This window comes from Mastomys coucha, unplaced genomic scaffold (genome assembly GCF_008632895.1).
Source record: "Mastomys coucha isolate ucsf_1 unplaced genomic scaffold, UCSF_Mcou_1 pScaffold23, whole genome shotgun sequence".
Lineage (NCBI taxonomy): Eukaryota > Metazoa > Chordata > Mammalia > Rodentia > Muridae > Mastomys > Mastomys coucha.
Genome location: NW_022196906.1, coordinates 55224936 through 55246243, shown reverse-complemented (window position 1 = coordinate 55246243; position 21308 = coordinate 55224936). Strand labels below are relative to the sequence as shown.

Here is a 21308-nt window from a genome sequence, read left to right as displayed (position 1 = left end):
ACAATAGAAGGGATGAGTTATGGGTAATCCTATAGTAACAAATAAATAATTGCTTATAAACATGTGAAACATTTACCCACACTCAGATTAGTTTCTCCCCACCAGAAAACTGTATTTGTTTCTTTCCATTGCGGAAAAAAAAGTAAGTCAGAGAGTTGGCTCAGTGGTTAAGAGAACTAGCTGATTTTTCAAAGGATCCAGGTTCAATTCCCAGCACCCCTACAGCTGCTCACAACTGTCTGAAAGTCATCTCTGGGGACTCCAAAGCTTTCTTCTGGCCTCTGTGGGCACTGCATGCAGGGCCTCTGTGCCTGCCACATTTCACCTTGAGCCACAGTGCTCCTCTGAGCATCCCCCTCCGTGTGCTGGGGTGTAACCTGCAGACAGGCTGCTGACACTCAGCAGGAGCAGCAGTGTGTACAGGGAGGTCCAGCCTGCAGTCTGCAGCAGTGTATATAGGGAAGTCCAGCTTGCAGACACAGCCATCCCCGTTTGTCCTGAACTCTCAACTGTAACAAACCCCCATGCATTCACACTTACGGTTACTTGAGTAACTTCCTGGTCCTGGATGATCACTCTGAAATCAGAAATGTGAATTAAAACATATTAGGTGTCCACAGTTTGTCTAATGCTCTACTTCAGTTCTAAAGGATCCCATCCTTGAAAACATCCTGGCGCATGCCTTGCTCCTCTGCCCTGTTCCTCCACCTGAGCCTACAAAGGACAGAGTGCTGGTGACGGGTCACCAGGGGACCCGCACTTCTCTAAGCACTCTGACTAACTCAGCCAAGTGCTTCAAGAAAACACTGCACTGCTTTGAACACAAGAAGAATGAGCTGCAAAATGACGGAGAACCTTGATGCCGCCCTTTTGCTCCTGCGGTGCCTGGGAGGGAAGGAAGGAAGCGGCTACAGGCAAGGCAACACGTAATTGGCTTTCCTGGAACTGGAAATCCCACAGCTGGGACTGACTCTGGGGTATTGTAATCCATGTTTTCAAGCTATGGAAATGCAGGCTACTGAGCTGCAGCCACTGTTGTTGCCAAATTAAAGCAGGGCAAAGGCCTGCACATGGCAGAACAGAAGTCATGGGGGAAATGAGCAGAGACACACCTCTCCGCTCAGGGTTAAAACACACTTGGACTGTCCCTTTTCCCAGTGAGACTAGTGCAGAGGCAAAAATATTTACCCCAAGGGTCAGGGCAGATCAGCTTCAACAGCTCAACACCAACCTCCAGCCTAGGAGAGCCAGCCAGTGTTTAACCCCTAAATTAACATCACCCAGCGTTTCACAACTAAACTAACTCACCTCCACTAAATGCAGTGCCGAAAGGCAGGGAGAAACATGCGTGAGCTTAGGCTAGCTGTTCATTCTACATGGCATTTAATACTAGAGCCTGTAATCATTTACAGACTTACGTACATATGTGGTGGTGGTTGGTGGGGGTGGACATAATACATCCAGGAGTTTAAAACTTAACTTGGTTTTCTTGTCTTTTCTTAATTTCTCAAATGTAGCATAAACTAGCCTCATTCTAAAGTTCCCAGTTTTTCCCCAAATCTGAACAAGATAAATGTCTTCAGACAATTTATTTGCACTCAGTTCATCAGAATACTGTGAACACTCAAGTCAGCTCTGTATGTCCATGGCTATCAAGACTTAGCCACTCAGATCCCACCCAGGACACAGTGCAGAACTCAGCTTGGACTGTGTACATCCGCCCACAGACTTTAACTGGTCAGATTATTTATAATGTCCAGCACAAGGGAAATGCTGCACAAATAGTGTATGGGATTATTTGGGGAAAAATAACAAGAAGAAACACACCTGCACATGTTCAGTAGAGAAATTTCTCAATATTTTTTACTTATTGTCTTTTAATTTATGGATGTAGAGCTCAGGAACATGGATATGGAGTGTTGACTTTAAATGCATTGTACTGGATTTAAATGACTAATTTCATAAGTACATAGAGGTAGGGCCTGGGAGTTTCCTTTTGCTTTAAAAAACTTTTGCTTGTATAAAAATTCATCACAATAAATATGTACTGACTGAGGAAAATGTCCCCATTGTCTTGACGGGAAAGTGACTAAACAGGACATAGGACATGGTCACACCCACTGTGGGAGGAAGCAACACACACACTGTGTGCAAAGGAGATGAATTACTTCGGCCGTGTGCATGCTGTGCCAAAATCACACCACCTACTTTTAATTTTTTATTTAAAAGCATAAATATAGCAGTTAAGAGCACTCATTGCTCTTCCAGAAAGTCCAGGTTTGATTCCCAGTACCCACACGACAGCTCACAACTGTGTGTAGCTCCACTTCCAGGAAATCCAATGCCCCTTCTTGGTGTTCATGGGCTCCGGTAAGTGACACACAGACATGCAAGCAGGCAAAACATCCATACACATAAATACATGTTTTAGAAGACTTGCATACTGGTTTTGAGATATGAAATAGTTACTTTTCTATAGTTTATCATAGCCTACTGAGAGTTCTAAATGACTCATTTGCAAATGTGAGCCCCTTACTGGGTAAATCTCTGTCCGGCAGCCCTTTAAGTACAGATAAAAAGGAAGCCTTCGCATGGGGATCACGTGTGTCATTGCATGCTGTGCTGAACAGCCAGAGTGTGAAAACATCACCTACTGCTAGACTTCACAACTATTATTAAAATGTCATCCAGGGCTGTGAACAAGATACCAAAGGAAACACCCTTAGCCCCTCATGTATTCTGAGGGTTATAAAACTGTGTTTCTAAATAACCTTTCGAAGGCACTTCGAAATCTAAAATACTATTTTGTTTTAAATTTTAAAATTTACTGAAGTATCCCAAAATTACTTGTGTAGTGCAACGACCTTCCACATGTGCCCATCTGTCTAATTACAAACCAGATCAACAGTTTGAGAGCATCGCCGTGCCAGACTGCGATGAGAGAGAAGCCTGCCCAGCAGATCCCTGCCTGAGAGCCTGGGGCATCCCACATCACTTACATGGCATTTCCCCACTTTTAGAGGCCCGGCACTACAAGTTCACAAGATAAAACAGCATGTAAGATTTTGAAGAAGTACAAGACAAAGAAGAAGATTCACTAAGAGAGTCTGGAAAGGAACTAAATGTCACCCACACGCCACCACCGGCTGAGATGCTCTCACCTAGCCTACGAGGGGTATGCAGTTAGGGGACACATTCAGGCACATTAAGTAAAGAGTGGATTTATAATTCAAGTTCAACTCCAACACCAGGCCCCTGCCCATTATTCACTGTGAAGACAAAGAATAAAAGAAAATAATTTAATCTTTCTATACCTCAAAATACTTAAATCTGTTTTTCAAGGCCTCGATGGTTCTTAAGCTTTCTTCGTATTGCTTTTCTTTAGCTGCCAGAAGGGACTTCAGCTTTTCTCTCTGAAATGGGAGGGAGAAAAAGGAAGCAAGCTGACCCTGTGCCTGAGATGCACTGATCCTCTGCTTTGAAATAGGAGCCCGTGTCTCTGCGCTTCTCAGTCAGGACCCGAGTCTTCACTTCAGTCCCAGTCTCTATTTACAAGGCATGCACGAGCTTTAAAGTAAAACGGAGGAGCCTACCTCACTTTCCAGATCATCTGCGACCATCACTTCCTAAGGTTAAGAAGAAGAAACACGCTTTAATTCTTGAACGTTTACCTTAGCGAGCATCAGCCTGGGAAATAGCTTGGATAGGAGTGGTGTGTGTCCTGAAAACCGGGACAAGGGTGTGAGGAAACATGTCTCTGGGCACCACATCTGTCCTGTCAGTCATTCTTCTAACTGCAGAAGCATTAGATTCTTGAGTCAAGTGTCTCCAGACTCACCTGCTCTTCCGCCTCCGTCACCAGTCTTCACTCCGAGTGCTGGTTTGCTCGCTCTCTTCCAGGGATACTATCAGCTCAGAGGCTGCCGCCTCACCCGCTCTCTGGCTCCCATTCTCCATACTTGCCAAGTCCCTACCTTTGCAGAGGTTATGGGACATTTCTCCAGTTTTATTTTGGGAATCAGAATGTTCCCTCTTTAAACATCCTACTTTTAATGCATACATAAAACATCCTCTTGTCTCATGGATAATATTAACAGTGAACAGTGTGGAGTTTTAGTTTTGGATTTCCTTTCAATCCATTGCTTCTGTGTTTCTCCAGTGTGTGCTTGGTATCCATATCCTGGGGCTGAGGCTCTCTTAGGGTGTCTGACACTTTGGGTTTTCCTCAGTTCAACAGTGAGTGGACAACTCAGGAGCTGTACACCTGCGTGTCTCAAAGTGACTTCACAGCAAGATGATGCTATTGACCCCACTAGCTCAGGCTATAAGATTAAAGGAGGCAGCATCGAAAAGACAGCCGTAGTTAGTGTACCTCTTCCTCATGAACACAAACATCACTTAAGATGTCACCATGACAACTCATCCTGGTTAAGATGTACACTCAAAGAGAGACTAGGCTAAACTGGACTACAAAAAATTTCCCCTTTCCTCTTAAAGACAATGACTTGTGGATATTTCTTACACTTGAAATTTCTTACACATCCATTTGAAAAGGGATTTTATTTTGACTCTGTGTATTTATGTGTAAGCAGATGTGCACATGAGTGCAGATGCCTGTGGGGGTCAGAGGAGGGTATTAGAGCCCCTGGAGCTGGAGTAACTGCTTGTGAGCATCTGGGCACGGATGCTGAGCCCACTGCCCCTGGAGCTGGAGTAACCGCTTGTGAGCATCTGGGCATGGATGCTGAACCCACTGCCCCGGAGCTGGAGTAACTGCTTGTGAGCATCTGGGCACAGATGCTGAACCCACTGCAGGAGTAGCACATGCTCTTGACTGCTGAAACACCCATCAGGTGCACACACCAGAGGATGCACCACATGTCACTGCTTCTGGGACTCTGCTTGGAACAATGCCCCTGGACCACCTCCTCACTCCATCTGGCTTTCCTTCAAAACTCAATGAAGCAAAATCTCCCACAAGAAAACCCCTCAGAAGCACCATGGTGATCTGTCCTCTCCTCTCTTCTAAATGAGCACTGCCAGCCTGTCAACTGTCCAATGCATACATATACATATATATGTATATATGTAATACACACACACTTTATATGTATGTAACATCATAACGTATATACATACATACACACACACACACACACACACATATGTGATGTGAAGAGAAGAGCTGCAGGCGATGACTGACTGCAGATGACTGCTACTGTTGGTGACACAGCTTTTGGGTTTTCTTTTTAATTCAGACTATTTACCTCATTCAGCTGTAGCTGTAAGCCATTGACTTTATCCAGGAGGATTCTTTGCTCTTGCTGAATCTTCCTCAACTTCTCTCTCAAATCTTCATTTTCAATCTCCAGATCCTTTAATAATAAAGAAAATGAATCAACACAACAGAGCAATAACACAGGGAGACACTGAAAGCACATCGCTACCACATGAGGATAGATAATAAAGACTAAATGATAGGAAGGGGGCTGGAGGACTGGAGGGATGGTCCCATAGTTGGGTGCTTTGTTCCTGCAGAGGACCTGATTTAGGTTCCCAGCACCCATGTTGGGCAGATACCACCTGCAACTCCAGCTCCAGGGGATCTGAAATCTTTTGGTCCAGAGGTACCTGCATTCATATGCACACAAGTGTGCATACACACACACACTAAAATAAATATTAATCTTTTAAAAAGTTTTCTGTGCATTTTGTTTTGTTGGCAATGCTGGGTTTCAAGCTCAGGGCCCTGCACATACCCTGCCACAAACCACACCCCTCATTCACAATGTAATAGTTTCAACTGCTCTCACGTGATTGAGAAATCTGAAAACCAACAGTAAAATCACTGCTGGAATAGCTGGTAAATACAAGCAAAACAAGTCATGGTGATAAGTGAAAAATGCAAGCAACTTATAGAGACAAAGTAGCAGACACTCTTAGCCTTTGCTTAAGAGTTCTCACACTTCTGAGAGCATTCCAGCCCTCCTAAACTCATCCTTATAGTAAGCTCCAACCAAGCACTGCCATCTCCTATACAAGAGCTCAGTTTACATGTTTTAGGTGTGTGTGTGTGTGTGTGTGTGTGTGTGTGTCTGTGTCTGTGTGTGCAGTCACACCCACGTGAGTGTAGTGCCCCCAGACCAGAAGAGGGTGCTGGATCCTCAAGAGCTGGAGGTACAGTGGGTTGTGAGCCACCTCTCATACCTGTTGGGAACCAAACTCAGTTTCTTGAAAAAGCAGTAATGTTCTCTTAACCACTGAGCCATCTCTCCACCCCTGCTCCCCAAGCCCTTTTTTTGAGACAGGGTATCCCTCAGTAGCCCAGGCTAGCCTTGTCTCATGACAACCTTTGTCCTCTGCCTGTCATATACTGGGAATACAGGCATGAGCCACTTCATCCAGTGATAGTCTACTTTCTTATATTTTTGGTTGTGAGCCTAGCCTTTAACGGCTGAGCCATCTCTCCAGCCCAATAGTCTACTTTCTTTTTTTTCTTTTTTAAAGATTTATTTATTATTATATGTAAATACACTGTAGTTTTCTTCAGATGCACCAGAAGAGGGCGCCAGATCTCATTACAGGTGGTTGTGAGCCACCATGTGGTTGCTGGGATTTGAACTCAGGACCTTTGGAAGAACAGTCAGTGTCCTTACTCGCTGAGCCATCTCTCCAGCCCCAATAGTCTACTTTCTTAATGCTATACCACAGAGTAAAAACCCAAACCAAACGCTTTCGTTCTGTCAGACCAAAAGTAGTATTCAATTTAGTCCAAAGGTAATTCAATCAAGGACACTCATTAAGGCTCTTTCTACAATATAACCCATGTAATAAATCCTTCCTATAACTTTAGTCAACATGAAGTGAAAGTGCAGCTAGCTCAGTGGAATAATTTTTCTTAATCAAAACAAATACTACTTTAAGTTTGGGTTTCACTTCCTTAGCATTAGTTGCTCTCACTGTAAGCACTATAATTTTCTAGAGTAAACATAAATGTATGGTTTATATGGTAATAATATATTATGTTACACATATATACTTATTTTCAATGTTATCAGACTTACTGATATAAGATTGATAAGAAAATTCAATTCCTAAAGAAGGGACTAGCGAGAAGCCAGCCCTGACCATGAGAGTCTTCCCTAAGGTCCCCACCGTCTCCCCCCCTAAGGTCCCCACCGTCTCACCTCCTAAGGTCCCCACCGTCTCCCCCCCTAAGGTCCCCACCGTCTCCCCCCCTAAGGTCCCCACCATCTCACCTCCTAAGGTCCCCACCATCTCACCCCCTAAGGTCCCCACCATCTCACTGCTAATCTGCGCACTCTCTTCTTCTCACTGTAAACAACACTCAGATCATCCTTCCTCTTGAATCACAAGCATTTGTTTATTTAATTCATTTAATGTGTGTGTGGGGGAATCACTTGCAGAAGATGGGCCTCCTCCTTCCACGCGGTGGGACCCTCGGCAGCAGGCACCGTGGGGGCTGAACCTCAGAGCGTGCGTGCTTTGCCAGGCAGCAAATGTACGCTTGGCTTGCTTCTTTCCGTACCTGAAAGCTGTGGTGCTCCCTCTGGGTTGACTTCACGCTTCCTTCATCTTGAGTGTGTGACAAATTCCGCTTTTGTAAAACATTAAGAAAACAGAGGTTAGGATGTGCGAGGTGACAGAAAAGTACACTTTATCTTAATGTAGTGGTTATCAATTTTCCTAATGCTGAGACCCTTTAACACATAGAGTTTCTCATGTGGTGGTGACCCCCCAAACATAAAATTATTATTGTTGATACTTCATAACTGTAATTTTGCTACTGTTATGAACCATAATGTAAATATCCGTGTTTTCTGATGGTCTTAGGTGACTCCTGTGAAGGGGCTATTCCACCCCCAGGTTGAGAACCACTAGTAATGAGTATTACACCCATAGGTGGCTTTCAGCTCGTCCAATGTTACACTTCCCCATCCTCACCACAAGGTGGCAGTGTTTCCATTTAAAACTGACGTGTAACTCGAGTGATACAGGCATTAAGTAAATCAGGATTTTAAACCTTTTAACTGTATGAGAAACACAAAACAAAAAAGGCATTCTATAAATTGCCACCCGCCACCACAAAGGAACAAACCCATGTAAAAACATTGGTGGAGGGAGAAGAAATCACACTAAGTTTGAAAGACAGTACGGGCTTCTTTACTTCTCTGAACATGGCTGGAGCAAAAGCTCAAGAAGCCAGTGAGGGAAGAGACAGACAACGGCTCAGCCGAAGCTGCAGAGAGTTCCACAGAACTAAGCAGGGTATGCCTCTGCTTTTGTGCACTTGCTGCTGAAACTATTGCAGCATAGCTTTAGCAAAACCACAGTGCACCACGCAGCAGTTGAGGACAAACACTCTCTCTTAGTGCTCACACACACCTATCTTTAAATCTGCACAACAGCTAATCCAGAAAGCTACTTCTCTGTTCTTGAGTTGTTTTTTGTTTCTTAAAGCTGTTGATTTAATTCTCCAATGGTCTATTCTTAATATTGTTAATGTTGTGATATGTTATATGAGGTTTGTTTAATCAAGCTTTAGACCACCATTTGAGCAGGTCTGGATGGAGCATTAGAAGGCAGGGCTCCATTACAGAGTCCTGCAGCCATCATTTGGTCTGCACTGTTTTCCCGGCTCTGGTCACCAGATGGCATCTGACAGCTCTCAGGTCACTCCATTCAGCTCTCTCTTCCATCTCTTCCTGACCCTCACACTGTCCACTCTCACCACCAGCCTCAAATGTACTACATCAGTTCTACCCATTTAAGGCTCAGGAGAACCTCCCAGGCACCACTGGCTCCCTGTGACAGCACTGCACACTGACTGGGGACTTCCATCCTGCCTTTGCTAGTCAGGAGTCTGTGATGAGTTACAGCTAAAGTCCTGAGCACTCGAAGCCCTTTTGTAACCTGGCGTCTGGCCTCCTCACACCTGTGCACACCACTGCTGTCACACTGCCCTCGACACACCCTCCCTCAGGAGGCTCCTCTCACAGCATGTGCTCTTGGCTTCGTTATCCCTCTGTGTGGTCTTCCTCACAGATCTGCCACAACACGATGTCCTCCTTGGCTCACCGTGCATCCCTGGTACTAGCCAGAGCATTCCAGGAGGGCAGGGACTCAGCACACCACACATCCCTCAGCACTTAGAATGGCAACTGGTACCCTACACGTGTTCAACAAATCCCCCACTGAACAAAGGCCAGTCTGGTCTGCCTTTGTCCACTACATTTGGGCTCTCTGACACTAGACACACAGCAAAGAACAAATCCAGTGTACGATTGATCTGTATACATATGTTCAATAAATCAAAGAAACACAGGAATTGGAGCTATTTTGCCTTATGTTCCCAGCAAAATATTGATTCCTTGCATTCACTGAGATAATCCCTAAGTTAGGAAGCTAAGTTCCACTTCCATACTGACAATCAATAACACTTTATTTTAAATACATGTGTATTTCAGAGCTCTACTCTTTAGTTTATCTGGTCAACAGGGAAGACTGGAAGCAGTTGGTCCAGACAGAAACATCAGCAACAGACAAGACCCATGCATGAATGTGCGCTGCATTCTGATGGAGTGAATGGCAGGCATGCTGCAGCTGCAGCATGGCCTTCAGATGGTGTGATAGGGTGGATGGTGCGATGAGGAGATGCTGGGAAAGTACCTGTTCTTTCCTCCTCAGAGGTGGGAAGCAGCCAGACTCCCCGACTAGAGCAAAATGGGGAGCCCAGAAGGGAGCGGCCAGCAGAGGAGGAAAACTGCCAGCTCAAGCTTTGGAGCCAGGGTGTCGTGAACCAAACCCCATTCTAACTTGGAGAGATGAGAAGACAAGGTAAGAGTTTCACTCAAAGTGGGATGCAAAGGGGGTGGGTCACAATGAGATTTGTTAAAATTAGTACCAACTACAGTGTTTTGTGGATTGTGCTATTTTTTAAATTACTCAAGCCCCCCAATCTAGAAAAGACACTAAAAAGAAATAAGACATTAACAGTGGTATTGAAATCACAATATATAATCTGTTTCAAACTGTGTTCAGGAAGGTGTGTTGGTACACGCCTATTACCTCTGAGAAGGAGGACAGCAAGGCCAGGGCCAGCCTGGGCTACATAGCAAGACTCTTGTCTCCAAACACAAACACAAACCCGCTGTTTCCCCTTCATTTCTTATTTCATTGGAAGAATCTTCTATAACAGTATAGTCAGCTCTGTTGTTAACACCAAAATGCCTTGAAGAATCTCAGTAAGGCCTGCCTCTCATCCAGGAAGAGGTGGGATGGTCAAGGCCCTAGTCGGGGTGTGACTTCCTACTGCAGGAACTAAAGCCCCTGCCGCAAGCTGAATGGCACAGTACTATTAACAGTATTATTAACAAGATCTTGTGCCCTGAACACATACTTTGTGGGCACTGATTATCTGAGGGCAGACATGTGGTAAAACTCAAAACACCCATGTGTAACCACTGACCAGTTTTAAAGATATCAGTTAAGTGGTAGAGTTAAATAGTTTTTTTAAATTGTAAGTAAAGGCACCTGTTGCAAAGGCGGTCCTTTCCTCCAGAGTTCTCTCCCTAAGGATATAAAGAAAAGATCCGTTAGATAGCATCACAAGCTAGGCAGAAGGCTTCCCCATCCTTACCCTCCGGGTAACCTAGGGAGGCTTCCCCAACTATGCCGTCTGGGGAACGTAGGCTGACAGGCATTCCCCAACGGGACCACAAAGACAACATCCAATTTTCCTTTACAGCTTTAATTTTCCTTTAGAACTTGCTACTTTTTAGTTTATTCCCAAAACTTGTGTTTAAAATGGTAGTGAGATAGTTTGTTTTACCTACCAAAATAGAGAAGATTTTTCTAAATGATGATTATTTATATAAATAGAAAGGTAACTTATCAAGTTATACAAAAGCTTAAATATGCACATCCTGTAATTGAGTAACTCAAATTGTAGGGAATGATCTTTTTAAAGATTTATTTTTTCCTTATGCGTATGTTGGGGGATTCATGTGTACAGTGCCCACAGAGGCCAGCAGACCCTGTGGAGCTGAATTCATAGGCAGTTAGGAGCCACTCAACTTGGGTGCTGGAAACTGAACTCGGATCCTCTGGAAGAGCAGCAAGTGCTCTCAGCTGCTGAGCCATCTCTCCTGCCTTCCAGGGACTAATCTAAGTGACTATAAAATATGTAAAAATACTTACATACACATTAGTAGAAACCTAAATAACTTAAACACCACCTACCTAAAGTTGCTTTGTTTAAATAAATGAAATTTTGTGCATCAATAAGAATTATGCTACATACAAACAAAATTTATGCAGAAGAGCCTTCCAAATGCATCCTATAACACCGCTAAGGTCCAGTTCAGAGTGAGCGTGGCTGACATGTTTCTTTACAGGTACGGGACAGACTAGAAGGGGTGGGCTTCAAGATGTTAATAGAGGTTTCCCAGAGACCGAGCGAGCAGCTAACTTTACTGAGTTGTTCTATAGATTCCAACTTTTCCTGAAGAAACAGGCACATACTTGGCACGGGTGTTTGGCACATGCCAGATGAATATTTTAAATATACTAATACCTTCTTTAAAACTTTCTTTTGACAGTCTAGGGCTAAAAAGGTGGCTCAGTGGTCAAGAGCTTTTCCTGTTCTTGCAGAGGACACAAGTTCAGTTCCCAGCATCCATTCTGGTGACCCACAACTGCCTGTAACTCCAGCTCCAGGGAATCTGACGCCCTCATCTGGCCTCAGTGGGCAATTGCAGAAAGCCCCAGACACAGATATATACACATCATTTTTTAAAAAAATATCTAAACAAATAAACCCAAAACAACCTTAGGATCTCTGTGTGGCTAGCCTAGTCTACTAAATTCCAAGACACCCAGGACTACATACTAAGAATTTGTCTCAAAACAAAGAAACGAAAAAGTTGGTAAGTATAAAAGCTAATCATCTCACTCTTCCTTATTTACATTAGTATGGGCAGTTTTTATGTGTCCATTACAGTATTCATAGGACACCCACGTTGCCTCTTCTTCCTCAGCTAGAGTTAGGCCACGGTGATCAGAGGTAGCCTGAGGAGTCAGACATCAGTGGCTCAGCTACCTTGACACAGGAATTCAGCTTCAGCTCCTGCGGGGCAGCTCATAGCTGCTCTGGCTCTGGGGGACCTGATGTCCTCATCTGGCCTCCACAGTACCTACTCCACAAATTAGTGCATAGACACTCAGAATTAAAACTAGAACTTCAAAACACTTAAAGACGTGTCCTTTATAGAAATCCACTGCTACCTTTGTTTTCTGATGCCGTCTTCAGTAGGTTCAGGATGTCCAGATTGTCGCCAATTCTTGCGTAGTAAGAACTGTCATGGCCAAGGGCATCCAGCAAGGTCAGGTCGGCACCATTTTTCACAAGGACTTCTACGGCGTCTCTGCAACCGTACTCGCAGCCCAGCATGAGAGCTGTCCTAAGAGCAGACAGAAAAACCAAGACCTTGTATAAATTTCAAGGAACAGTCCAGAAACACCCTGTTAGGGAGCCCCCCGCCCCTTGAAAGAGTAGATGCCACCTCAGGAAGTTAAATTTCCTATGGATTCAGATCTTACTTTATCTTTTTGTGTCTTCAGCTTATTACACTTTTAAAATAAACAGAAGTCCTGTTGCTTTGTGTTTAGCTGCAGAGAGAGAAATCTAGCTCCTTTTTGTTGCTGTTTCCTAGCTTCAAACTCACTGTGGAGCAAAGCATGATCTTGCGTCCTGTTCCCGCCACCTCTGCCCCAGTGCTAGGCTTACACGCCTGTCCTTCCATCCTCTTACACATTTTAACTACATCAACCACTAAATCAACCTGGTTTGCTCCAGTTCTTCAATGTCCTACTGCAAAAAAAAAAAAAAAAAAAAAAAACAAAAAAAAACAAAAACCAAAAAAAAAAACAAAAACAAAAAAAACTTAACTACATTTGTCTATTCAAAACCCAAATGTTCAAATGCTTCGGTGAACTAATCAAATTCACACAAACTTTCCCTACAAATAAATCCCTCCCCCAGCGGAGGAAATCAGATTCTGCTCTTGATGTCCTGTTTAAAGGAGTCTTGCTGGGCTGGGGACGCAGCTCAGTTGCACAGTGCTTGTCTAGCATGCACAAGGCCATGGGTTTGATCACCAGTACCCTGCAGGCAGGGTTGTATGTGCCTGTGATCTCAGCACCCAGGAGGTAAGGGCCTGAGGATCAAAAGACCAAGGTCAAACTTAGCATCACGGCCACTGTGAGGCCAGCCTGGGATACATGAGACCCAGTCCTGAGTGAATAAATAAATGAATGAATAAATAAGCAAGCCAATACATAAGTAAAGCATAGGAGCCAGGATGAAAGAGTCTTGCCCTCACATGCAGGCCTTTCAGAACCTCACCCTCACTATCATGAATCTATCCTGTTTCCACATGAACACATGAGCATCCCAGACTTGTGTCTACAAAGAACAGTCATGTGGCAGTACAACTAAGCTCCCAACTAAGTCAGAAGAATCCTAGGAAGTCTTGTCATATCTACCCTCACCACTGAGAGAACAGACACCTGATGAAACACTGACAGACCCTACTTCTCTGAAAGTGGGTGAACTAATCTAATGAGTGACTCTCTCCATAGCTAATAAAATAACTGAGCCTATATCTACTAAACTGATAGACCCTATAACTACTGTGACTTACCCTCCATCTACTAAAGCAACTGATCCTATACCTAATGAAGTGACTAATCCTATATCCACTAACGTGTCTGCTTCTATACCCACTAACATGACTGCCCCCATATCCAATCAAGTGACTTACCCCAGCGCCACTAAAATAACCTATCCTATATCTAACTCCTGTTTCAATTGTGAACATTGGATATCCTTGTCTTGTTTTTCTATGCATGCTCTCTTCTGTAGCCACGCCCCTTTGTAGCTGCTATCATAAACTAATAACATTTTTCTTACTAGATTAAAAAATGCTAAAGATATAACAAGAAGAAAAACTTAAATAGTGTCAAAAATTATATTTCCCAAGCCATCTGCTACAAGCTTATACAAACATGATCACTTCTGCTCACTTTGGGGTTGAATTTCCAATGAAAGCAAAGTGCTTTGAAGCATGTCAAGTCGATAGAAATATCAAACATTATAATGGGGTCTGCGTGGTAATTCTTCTTTAATCCTAAATTTAACTTTAAAACTGAATCTTCTTAGTTGTGCCTGGAATCAGGTATGTGATATCTAAGTAAACAGGGTAATGCAGAGATGCCTCAATCACTCAACCACTGGTGCCTTACTTAAGCATTTCCTTCTTTGAAATACATGAAAATAAAGTAACTTACAGAGGGCAGAGGGCATGGAGCCATGGCAGAATATGATCTATATACAACATATGATTGTAGGAAGATATCCTTATGTAACACAGCACTGTGTTCAAGGAATATGTACCATAAGAATTTTAGAAAACACTTCAAAAAGAAATATCTGCACAATAAAAACTCAAGCTAAAAATAAAAACTGATACCTAAACACCATTTTATTATATCTGTCTATTTCCAATGAGTTACAAACAATAAGATGCATGTTTAAAAGAATAAAATTAAAGTAAATGGGCATGTGTTAGTAATTACAAATGCTCAGAAATTTTGATTAAAAATATCATAATAAATAATTGAGGGAATATTTTCCAGTTATTTGTCAACAGATAATAACCAAAACCATAATTCTACTGTAAGCAAGCATTGTGACATAATTGATCAAGAAATGAGACAATTATAGATAGAAATTACCATACCATGTCAACTGAAATAGCATTAAATACAGAAGGAAATATCAATGAAGAGATTCTGTCCAGGTTAATTTTGATTGACAACTGGAAGTTATTTGAGAAGAGAAGCCCCAGGTGAGGGATTACCTAGACCAGACTAGCCTACAAGCATACTGTGGGGGATTTTCTTGATTGTTAATCAACATAGGAGGTCCCGGCCCACTGTGGGCAGCACCATGCCTAGGCAGTTTGGACTGTATATGTACAGTAAAAAATTGCTGAGCATGCGCTTGAGAGTCAGCCAGCAAACAGAGTTCCTCCATGGTCTCTGCTTCAGGTTCTTGCTTGAGTCCCTGGCCTGGATTCCCTCAATGGTAGACTGTGCTCTGTAAACTAAAATAAACCCACCCCCCCTGAACCCCCACAAGCTGCTTTTGGTCAGAGTGTTCTATCCCAGCCACAGGAAGGAAAGCAGAACAAGCATTTAAGGAACAGAGTGAACTCAGGCCTGGAGGCAACATTACTGAGTCCTGACAGGCTAAGGGAAATCCCTGAGGAAAACCCAAAGTGGCTCACTGTCAAACTCCAGGGTACCTAAGAGCTACTTTAATCTCAAGATATTCTTTCATGTAAAGAAACAGACTGTAGATAAAATTTTCTAAATTGTCTTTAAGTGTGCCTATAACATTAAAAACCTTTAGAAAGTTTTAAATAATCAGGGTAGGATTCCTCTTTTCTTAGGTTTCTGATCCAAATATGGGCCCTAGAGTAGTGAGAATTTTGGTTTCTTTAAAAAGGCAATTATGTTACTGGGTGGTGGTGGTACACACCTTTAATCCCAGCACTTGGGAGGCAGAGGCAGGTAGATTTCTGAGTTCGAGACCAGTCTGGTCTACAGAGTGAGTTCCAAGACAGCCAGGGCTACACAGAGAAACCCTGTCTCGAAAAACCAAGAAAAAAAAAAAGCAGTTATGTTATGGGAATATGTTTTTGTTTGTATTCCAGATATGGGATATGGGGCTGCTTCAGACTATGATTTGTGTCCTGCTCTGGCAGGGTCATGATTCTGCCAGATACAGATAGTTTATCTTTGGAATTCTGGGGACTCTTGAGAGTATAGAGCTGCCAGAGGTGGGGCTGCTGCTCCCCCGCTACCGCTGCTGGACTGCTGTTTGCTGGTTGGCAATATCCTGACAATGAAGACTGGATTTGCCCCCAAGGAACTCGATGCTCCTAACCAGCAGAAAGTAGTCAAATAACATCAATGCCCCCTTTCCCTCTAATCTTCTTTCTCTCTGACCTAGTGTTGAGAGGTCGGAGGGATAGGGTGGGGAAGGATGGTAGGGAAGGGAACCCAATACAAGTACGGTGACACTCAGGTTGCTGCCTTTTCTCAGCATCCATTGGAGGAGAGCAAGGTGGGAAGACCATGTCCTAGTAACAGTGTCACAGACCTGCAGCTGCCACAAGGAACCACCACAAAAGAATCACCTGTTTTGTTTGTCTCTGGAATTGACATCCGCCCCTCTGTCTATCAGCAGCTGACAAATTGTCGGCCTGCACATCTGAGTTGCCAGAACAAGTGGTGTCCTCCCGTCCTAAGCGACAAGAAAAACAAACGGACATTAAGGCAGGAGTCTTCCAGGAAGTGAGTGTCACGACCGTGTCAGTTGAAAGGAGAGGAAACAAACCGACTTACTATATCTTTGGCATTCACAGAGGCCCCGTGGTCACAGAGCAGCTGGATGCTGGAAGGACAGTCTGCCATGGCTTGGAGAAACAAAGGGACAGTGACAAATGGGGGGTGACATTTCTAGGTCCAAGTAAGGCAGCCTAAATACAGCACTCTGCAAGCTACCAAACTCCACATCCTTCTCTCTCAGCCTGGCACAGAAGAGGAGCTCTGCATAACTGTAGAATTATTCATTCGCTCTCCACTGCTGGCCAACAGGAATATTCCTCATTACCTCTTACCTATCCACCAAACTGGTCAACCCATAAATATTCACTGAATAAATCTTTTATTTCACAACATAAGTTTCATTTTACTTTTAATTATGGGGGCATGTATGCACAGGTATGCAGTCTGCATGGAGGCCAGAAGAGGCTGTCAGATCCCCTGGAGCTGTTGTTAGCCACCTAATAGGGGTGTAAGGAATTGAACTCAGCTCCTCTGGATGAACAGCAAGCTCTCTTAACTGCTGAGACATCTCACCCACCCCTGAATGAAATCTTCAGTTGCAATTAGTAAATGTCAATTTTAAGCGTACAAATTTGTTACTATTTTTCTTCACCAATTATCCAAGTGAATTAATGCTAAACCCTTAAAATTGCTTCCAGGGATTTGATGTATTCAGAAGCCATCGTGTTGGGGAGGGACTCTCCGCTCACCTGCGTCATGAAGGGCAGTCCTTCCCTGAAGGTCCACATGCTCAGTGGGACAGTTGTACTGTTGAGACAGAGTGACAGGGTGATGTGGGAAGGCTTTGTTTTAAAATTCAAGATCCACATTCGAATGAACAGCTGTTATTTAATCTTAAAATATTCCACTTATCAAAGAAAGTAAGAACGCTCAGACAATACACTAAATATTTTGACATGAAACAAATAAAATAATGCTGCATAACTGTGAACTGAACAGTATTCACCCAGCAGGAAACATATGCCCTTTACAATAGCCGGGAGGACTGGAAAGATGATATTGTTTGGGCTTGATCTTTTTTGTTTTTGTTTTTGTTTTTTTCCCAGCAAAAGGTAAAATGAATCTGGAGAACAAACCAGTTCTAAGATCAACACAGACTGGACACTTCAGCCAAAGGCTTTATGCAGCCAAGCGGCTAGCACAAGCCCGTGGCTGCCTGCTGAAAACCCATGACATTACCCTCATGTTGTGTAAGTCATCTGTGTGGAGACACAGATGCACATGAGCCTGTGCTCTCCTGTCTCACACCTGCTCTACACAGCAGACAGCTCTGGCCCCCGGCTCACATCAACAGGAAGGTCAAGTCTTCATTGTTTATTTTTAATACACTGAGTTATGTGATTCACTTCCCTCGCATTTTTGTTCCTTATTGTTCACATTCCTTCACAAAGGATGGAAAAATTATAACTTAAGAGAATAGTTAGGGTTCGACTGCCACTCTTTGATCTCAGATTCTGAAGATGCCAAGAGCACACTCAAACGTTAGGGTCTCATTTAGAAGTAAGTGCCCCACCGTGTCTACCTGTAGAAGTTTCTGCAGGCACAACGCGTGTCCATACTTAGCTGCCAGGTGAAGTGCGTTCCTCCCTATAAAAGCAAACATTTCAAGTCTGTGTAAAGGATTATTTTCCTCAAACAGGAATCTTCATAGAAATACAACACTTTTTGCCCAACTGGTTGACAATATATTTAATTTGTAAGCAGGCTTTCAGTTCCTAAGATGTTTGACATCTTAGTAATGTAACACACGCACACACGCGTGTGTGCACACACACACACCTCTAAAGGCAGCTTAAAAAAAAACGAACCCTGCAAGATCCTAATGGGTTGGAGGTCTGTCCTCATGTTCCTCTGAACCTTCAGCACAGAGGGCAGCACCTGAGACACAGTGGTTGCACAGTGGCACAGGGATGAACAGGAAGGAAAGGATAGGCTCTGAAGATGGCTCGGTGGTTAAGAGCACTGGCTACTCTTGCAGAGATCCTGGATTCAATCCCCAGTACCCACATGGTGACTCCAACCATCTGTAACTACAGTCCCAGGGGATCTGACACCCTCTTCTGGCCTCACCATGATGTACACTCACACAGGCAGGCAAAACACCAATCTACACACAATAAAAAATAAATACTTTTTTTTTTAAGGCAAGAAAGATGGTATAGAAAAGAAAAGAAACACTTAGGTTTCACCTAACATTTCTGGCTAGCTAGTGTGGGCACAGAAAATAGAAGATGTTAAGAAACTGACGCCCTATGACGTATGAAAGGCTGGGGAGGGGAGGCCCAGTCTGACTCAGACACTCTCAGATTCTCTCTCTCTCTCTCTCTCTCTCTCTCTCTCTCTCTCTCTCTCTCTCTCTCTCTCTCTCTCTCTCTCTCTCTCTCTCTCTCACACACACACACACACACACACACACACACACACACCAACTTATTTGTGGGTGGAGGTATCCATATGCCACAGCAAGTATCTTAGGACAACTATAAGAGCTGGTTCTCTTCTTCCACCATGTGGGTCCACGTGGGGATCAAACTCAGGTCATCCAGCTTGGGGGCAAGCGCCTTTGTCTACTGAGCCATCCTGTTGTCCCTCCTAACTGTATTTCCTTATACATACATCTCATTTAGATAATGATAGGCATAAGGGTTTCATGGGCAATGCCAACATCCAACCTGTAATGCCCTTTAACTCTTTCCAGTATCACAAATATCTTAATGTGCAGCCTGCTTTCACAAGCACATGGGCTAGAAAAGAGACCAGCACACAGGCTTTCAACACCCATACAGTTTAATGTGATTTTAGGTAAGCTGCGCATTTCCCCAGGTCTGATCAGCCAGGTTCTAACACAGACCACAGAGAGCACAGGCCCATAAGTGGGTCCAGACACAGCACAGCCAACTGCACCTACACACCCTCTGGTCTGTGGGACATGACTGTGTCACACTTCAGTTCCCAAGCTGCAGGTGTAGCTCAGAGGGCTGGCAAGAGGGCTCAGGGGGCAGAGGCAGTCACTTCCTGCCTGGTGACCCGAGTTCTATCCTCAGGATCCACATGGTAGAAGGAGAGAATCAATTTCTGCTTTTGTACTCTGACCTCCACGTGTGTACTGGGACAATGTGAGTACAAACTTGCAAACAATAAATAAAAATATTTATCCAAGTTCATCAAAACCTAAAGTTCTCACTGTAGAAAAAGCAACAGCTGTGTCCAAACACTTGCATATTTACCCTGAATGTGCAAACTCAGCAGTGAGCTTTAGAGAGACAGACAGGGGTAAGCAAGAGATGAAGAGAAAAATAAGATTCCAACTGTCTAAATAACTTGTGTTACAGCAGGTAAATCCAGGACAGGCTTCCGACGGGCACTGGTCTCTTGTGGAGCCTGAGGCAAGTGACTGAGAGCTCAGCACGTCCTACCCTTGTTGGCTGGGGTGCAGAGAAGTGAGGTGAATTAACACGGGTGAAGCCTGTAAGGTGCTCAGCAGCTCTGAAGAGCAGCCACCCAGATGCTGTAGAACATCAGCTGTCACTATCCCTGCTGCCACCGTGGAGGCAGTTATTTCTCCAGCACAGAAGACACCTAGCTGAGTGTCAAATGTCCCCCTCACAGAGAGGACGAGGCACAGGATGTGAATATAAACGAAACAGCCCCTTAAAAGTCTCTAAAGTCGGGCACTGCAGCACCAGCACTAGCTGGCAGGTCTGCTGCCCTTCTAGCCTAAATCCTCTGTACTTGACCTCTCCCATGGCGATACTCGGGAGTGAATGCTTTCTCAACTCAGAAGCTCAGGGCTGAAGCTATGGCTCAGTGATTTAAAAGCACTTGCTGCTCTTGCAGAGGACCTGGGTTCAGTTCCCAGTACCCACATCAGCCAGCTCACAGCCAGCTCACAGCCAGCTCACAGTCAGCTCACAGCCAGCTCACAGCCAGCTCCAGGGGATTTTACAACCACTTCTGGCTTCTACAGGTACTGAGCTCACATGGTGCACATACATATAGCCAGGCACACGATACAGACATGTAAAATAAATCTAAAAGTAGATGATAAGTAAATAAATAAACTAAAGCAGAAAGTGTTATTTCTCTTTTCAAGTAGGTCTGATTTTGAATATGAGGGATAGCTGAGGGTGTAACTGCTGGTAGAGTGTATACCCAGCATGTGAAAGGCCCAATCTTTAGCAAGAAAGAAAGAAGGAAGGAGAGAAGAAGAGAAGGAAGGGGTAGGGAAGGAGAGAGGGAGGGTTATTAATAGAGGAGGTGTACCTGCACTGTCTCTGGTTGCAACATCAATGCCATGTGTAAGAATGGCATTCAGACACTCCAGATTCCCTTTGGATGCCACAACGTGGAAGCTGAATGAGAGAGAACATCCGTTATGCCATGGAAACTAACAAAGGTAATTTAAATGTTCATGGAGCTAGAGATGGCTGAATGGTTAAAGCACTGGCTGCTCTTCCAGAGGACCAAGGTTCAATTCCTAGCACACACATGGCAGCTCACAACCATCCGTAACTCTAGTCCTAGGGGATCCAATGCCTTCATTTGGCCTCCTTGGGCACAGGCATGCATGTGCACAGATATATATGCAGGCAAAACACGCACACACATTTGAAAAAATGTTCTACCAACATCATCTTTTATGAAATATCTCCTTAATATGAAGCACTTTAATATCCGACAGCTTTGATAAGAGAAAATGTCATTATATTATGCCATTAGCCCTCTATTGTTTTGCTATCAAAACCCCTGGTTCTTGGAACTGAATAAATGTACACAGGAATTGTTCCTCTTGCTTTTTTTTTTTTTTTTTT

The 21308-nt window shown here is 43.9% G+C and overlaps 1 protein-coding gene across 3 annotated transcripts in view; it reads right to left on the bottom strand.

Annotated features, from left to right (window-relative positions):
- The window catches only part of Uaca (uveal autoantigen with coiled-coil domains and ankyrin repeats), a 91076-nt gene that overhangs the window by 13955 nt on the left and 55813 nt on the right, over positions 1–21308 (bottom strand). For all 3 annotated transcript variants that reach the window (XM_031343412.1, XM_031343414.1, XM_031343413.1), the window contains exons 3-14: positions 20761–20849; positions 18020–18084; positions 17187–17244; positions 16495–16565; positions 16287–16393; positions 12307–12482; positions 10555–10592; positions 7550–7618; positions 5268–5375; positions 3594–3626; positions 3315–3413; positions 541–577 (exon numbers count right to left, since the gene is read on the bottom strand). In XM_031343412.1, coding sequence (XP_031199272.1) covers positions 541–577; positions 3315–3413; positions 3594–3626; positions 5268–5375; positions 7550–7618; positions 10555–10592; positions 12307–12482; positions 16287–16393; positions 16495–16565; positions 17187–17244; positions 18020–18084; positions 20761–20849 — 950 coding nt within the window. The remainder of the gene's footprint in view (positions 1–540; positions 578–3314; positions 3414–3593; positions 3627–5267; positions 5376–7549; positions 7619–10554; positions 10593–12306; positions 12483–16286; positions 16394–16494; positions 16566–17186; positions 17245–18019; positions 18085–20760; positions 20850–21308) is intronic.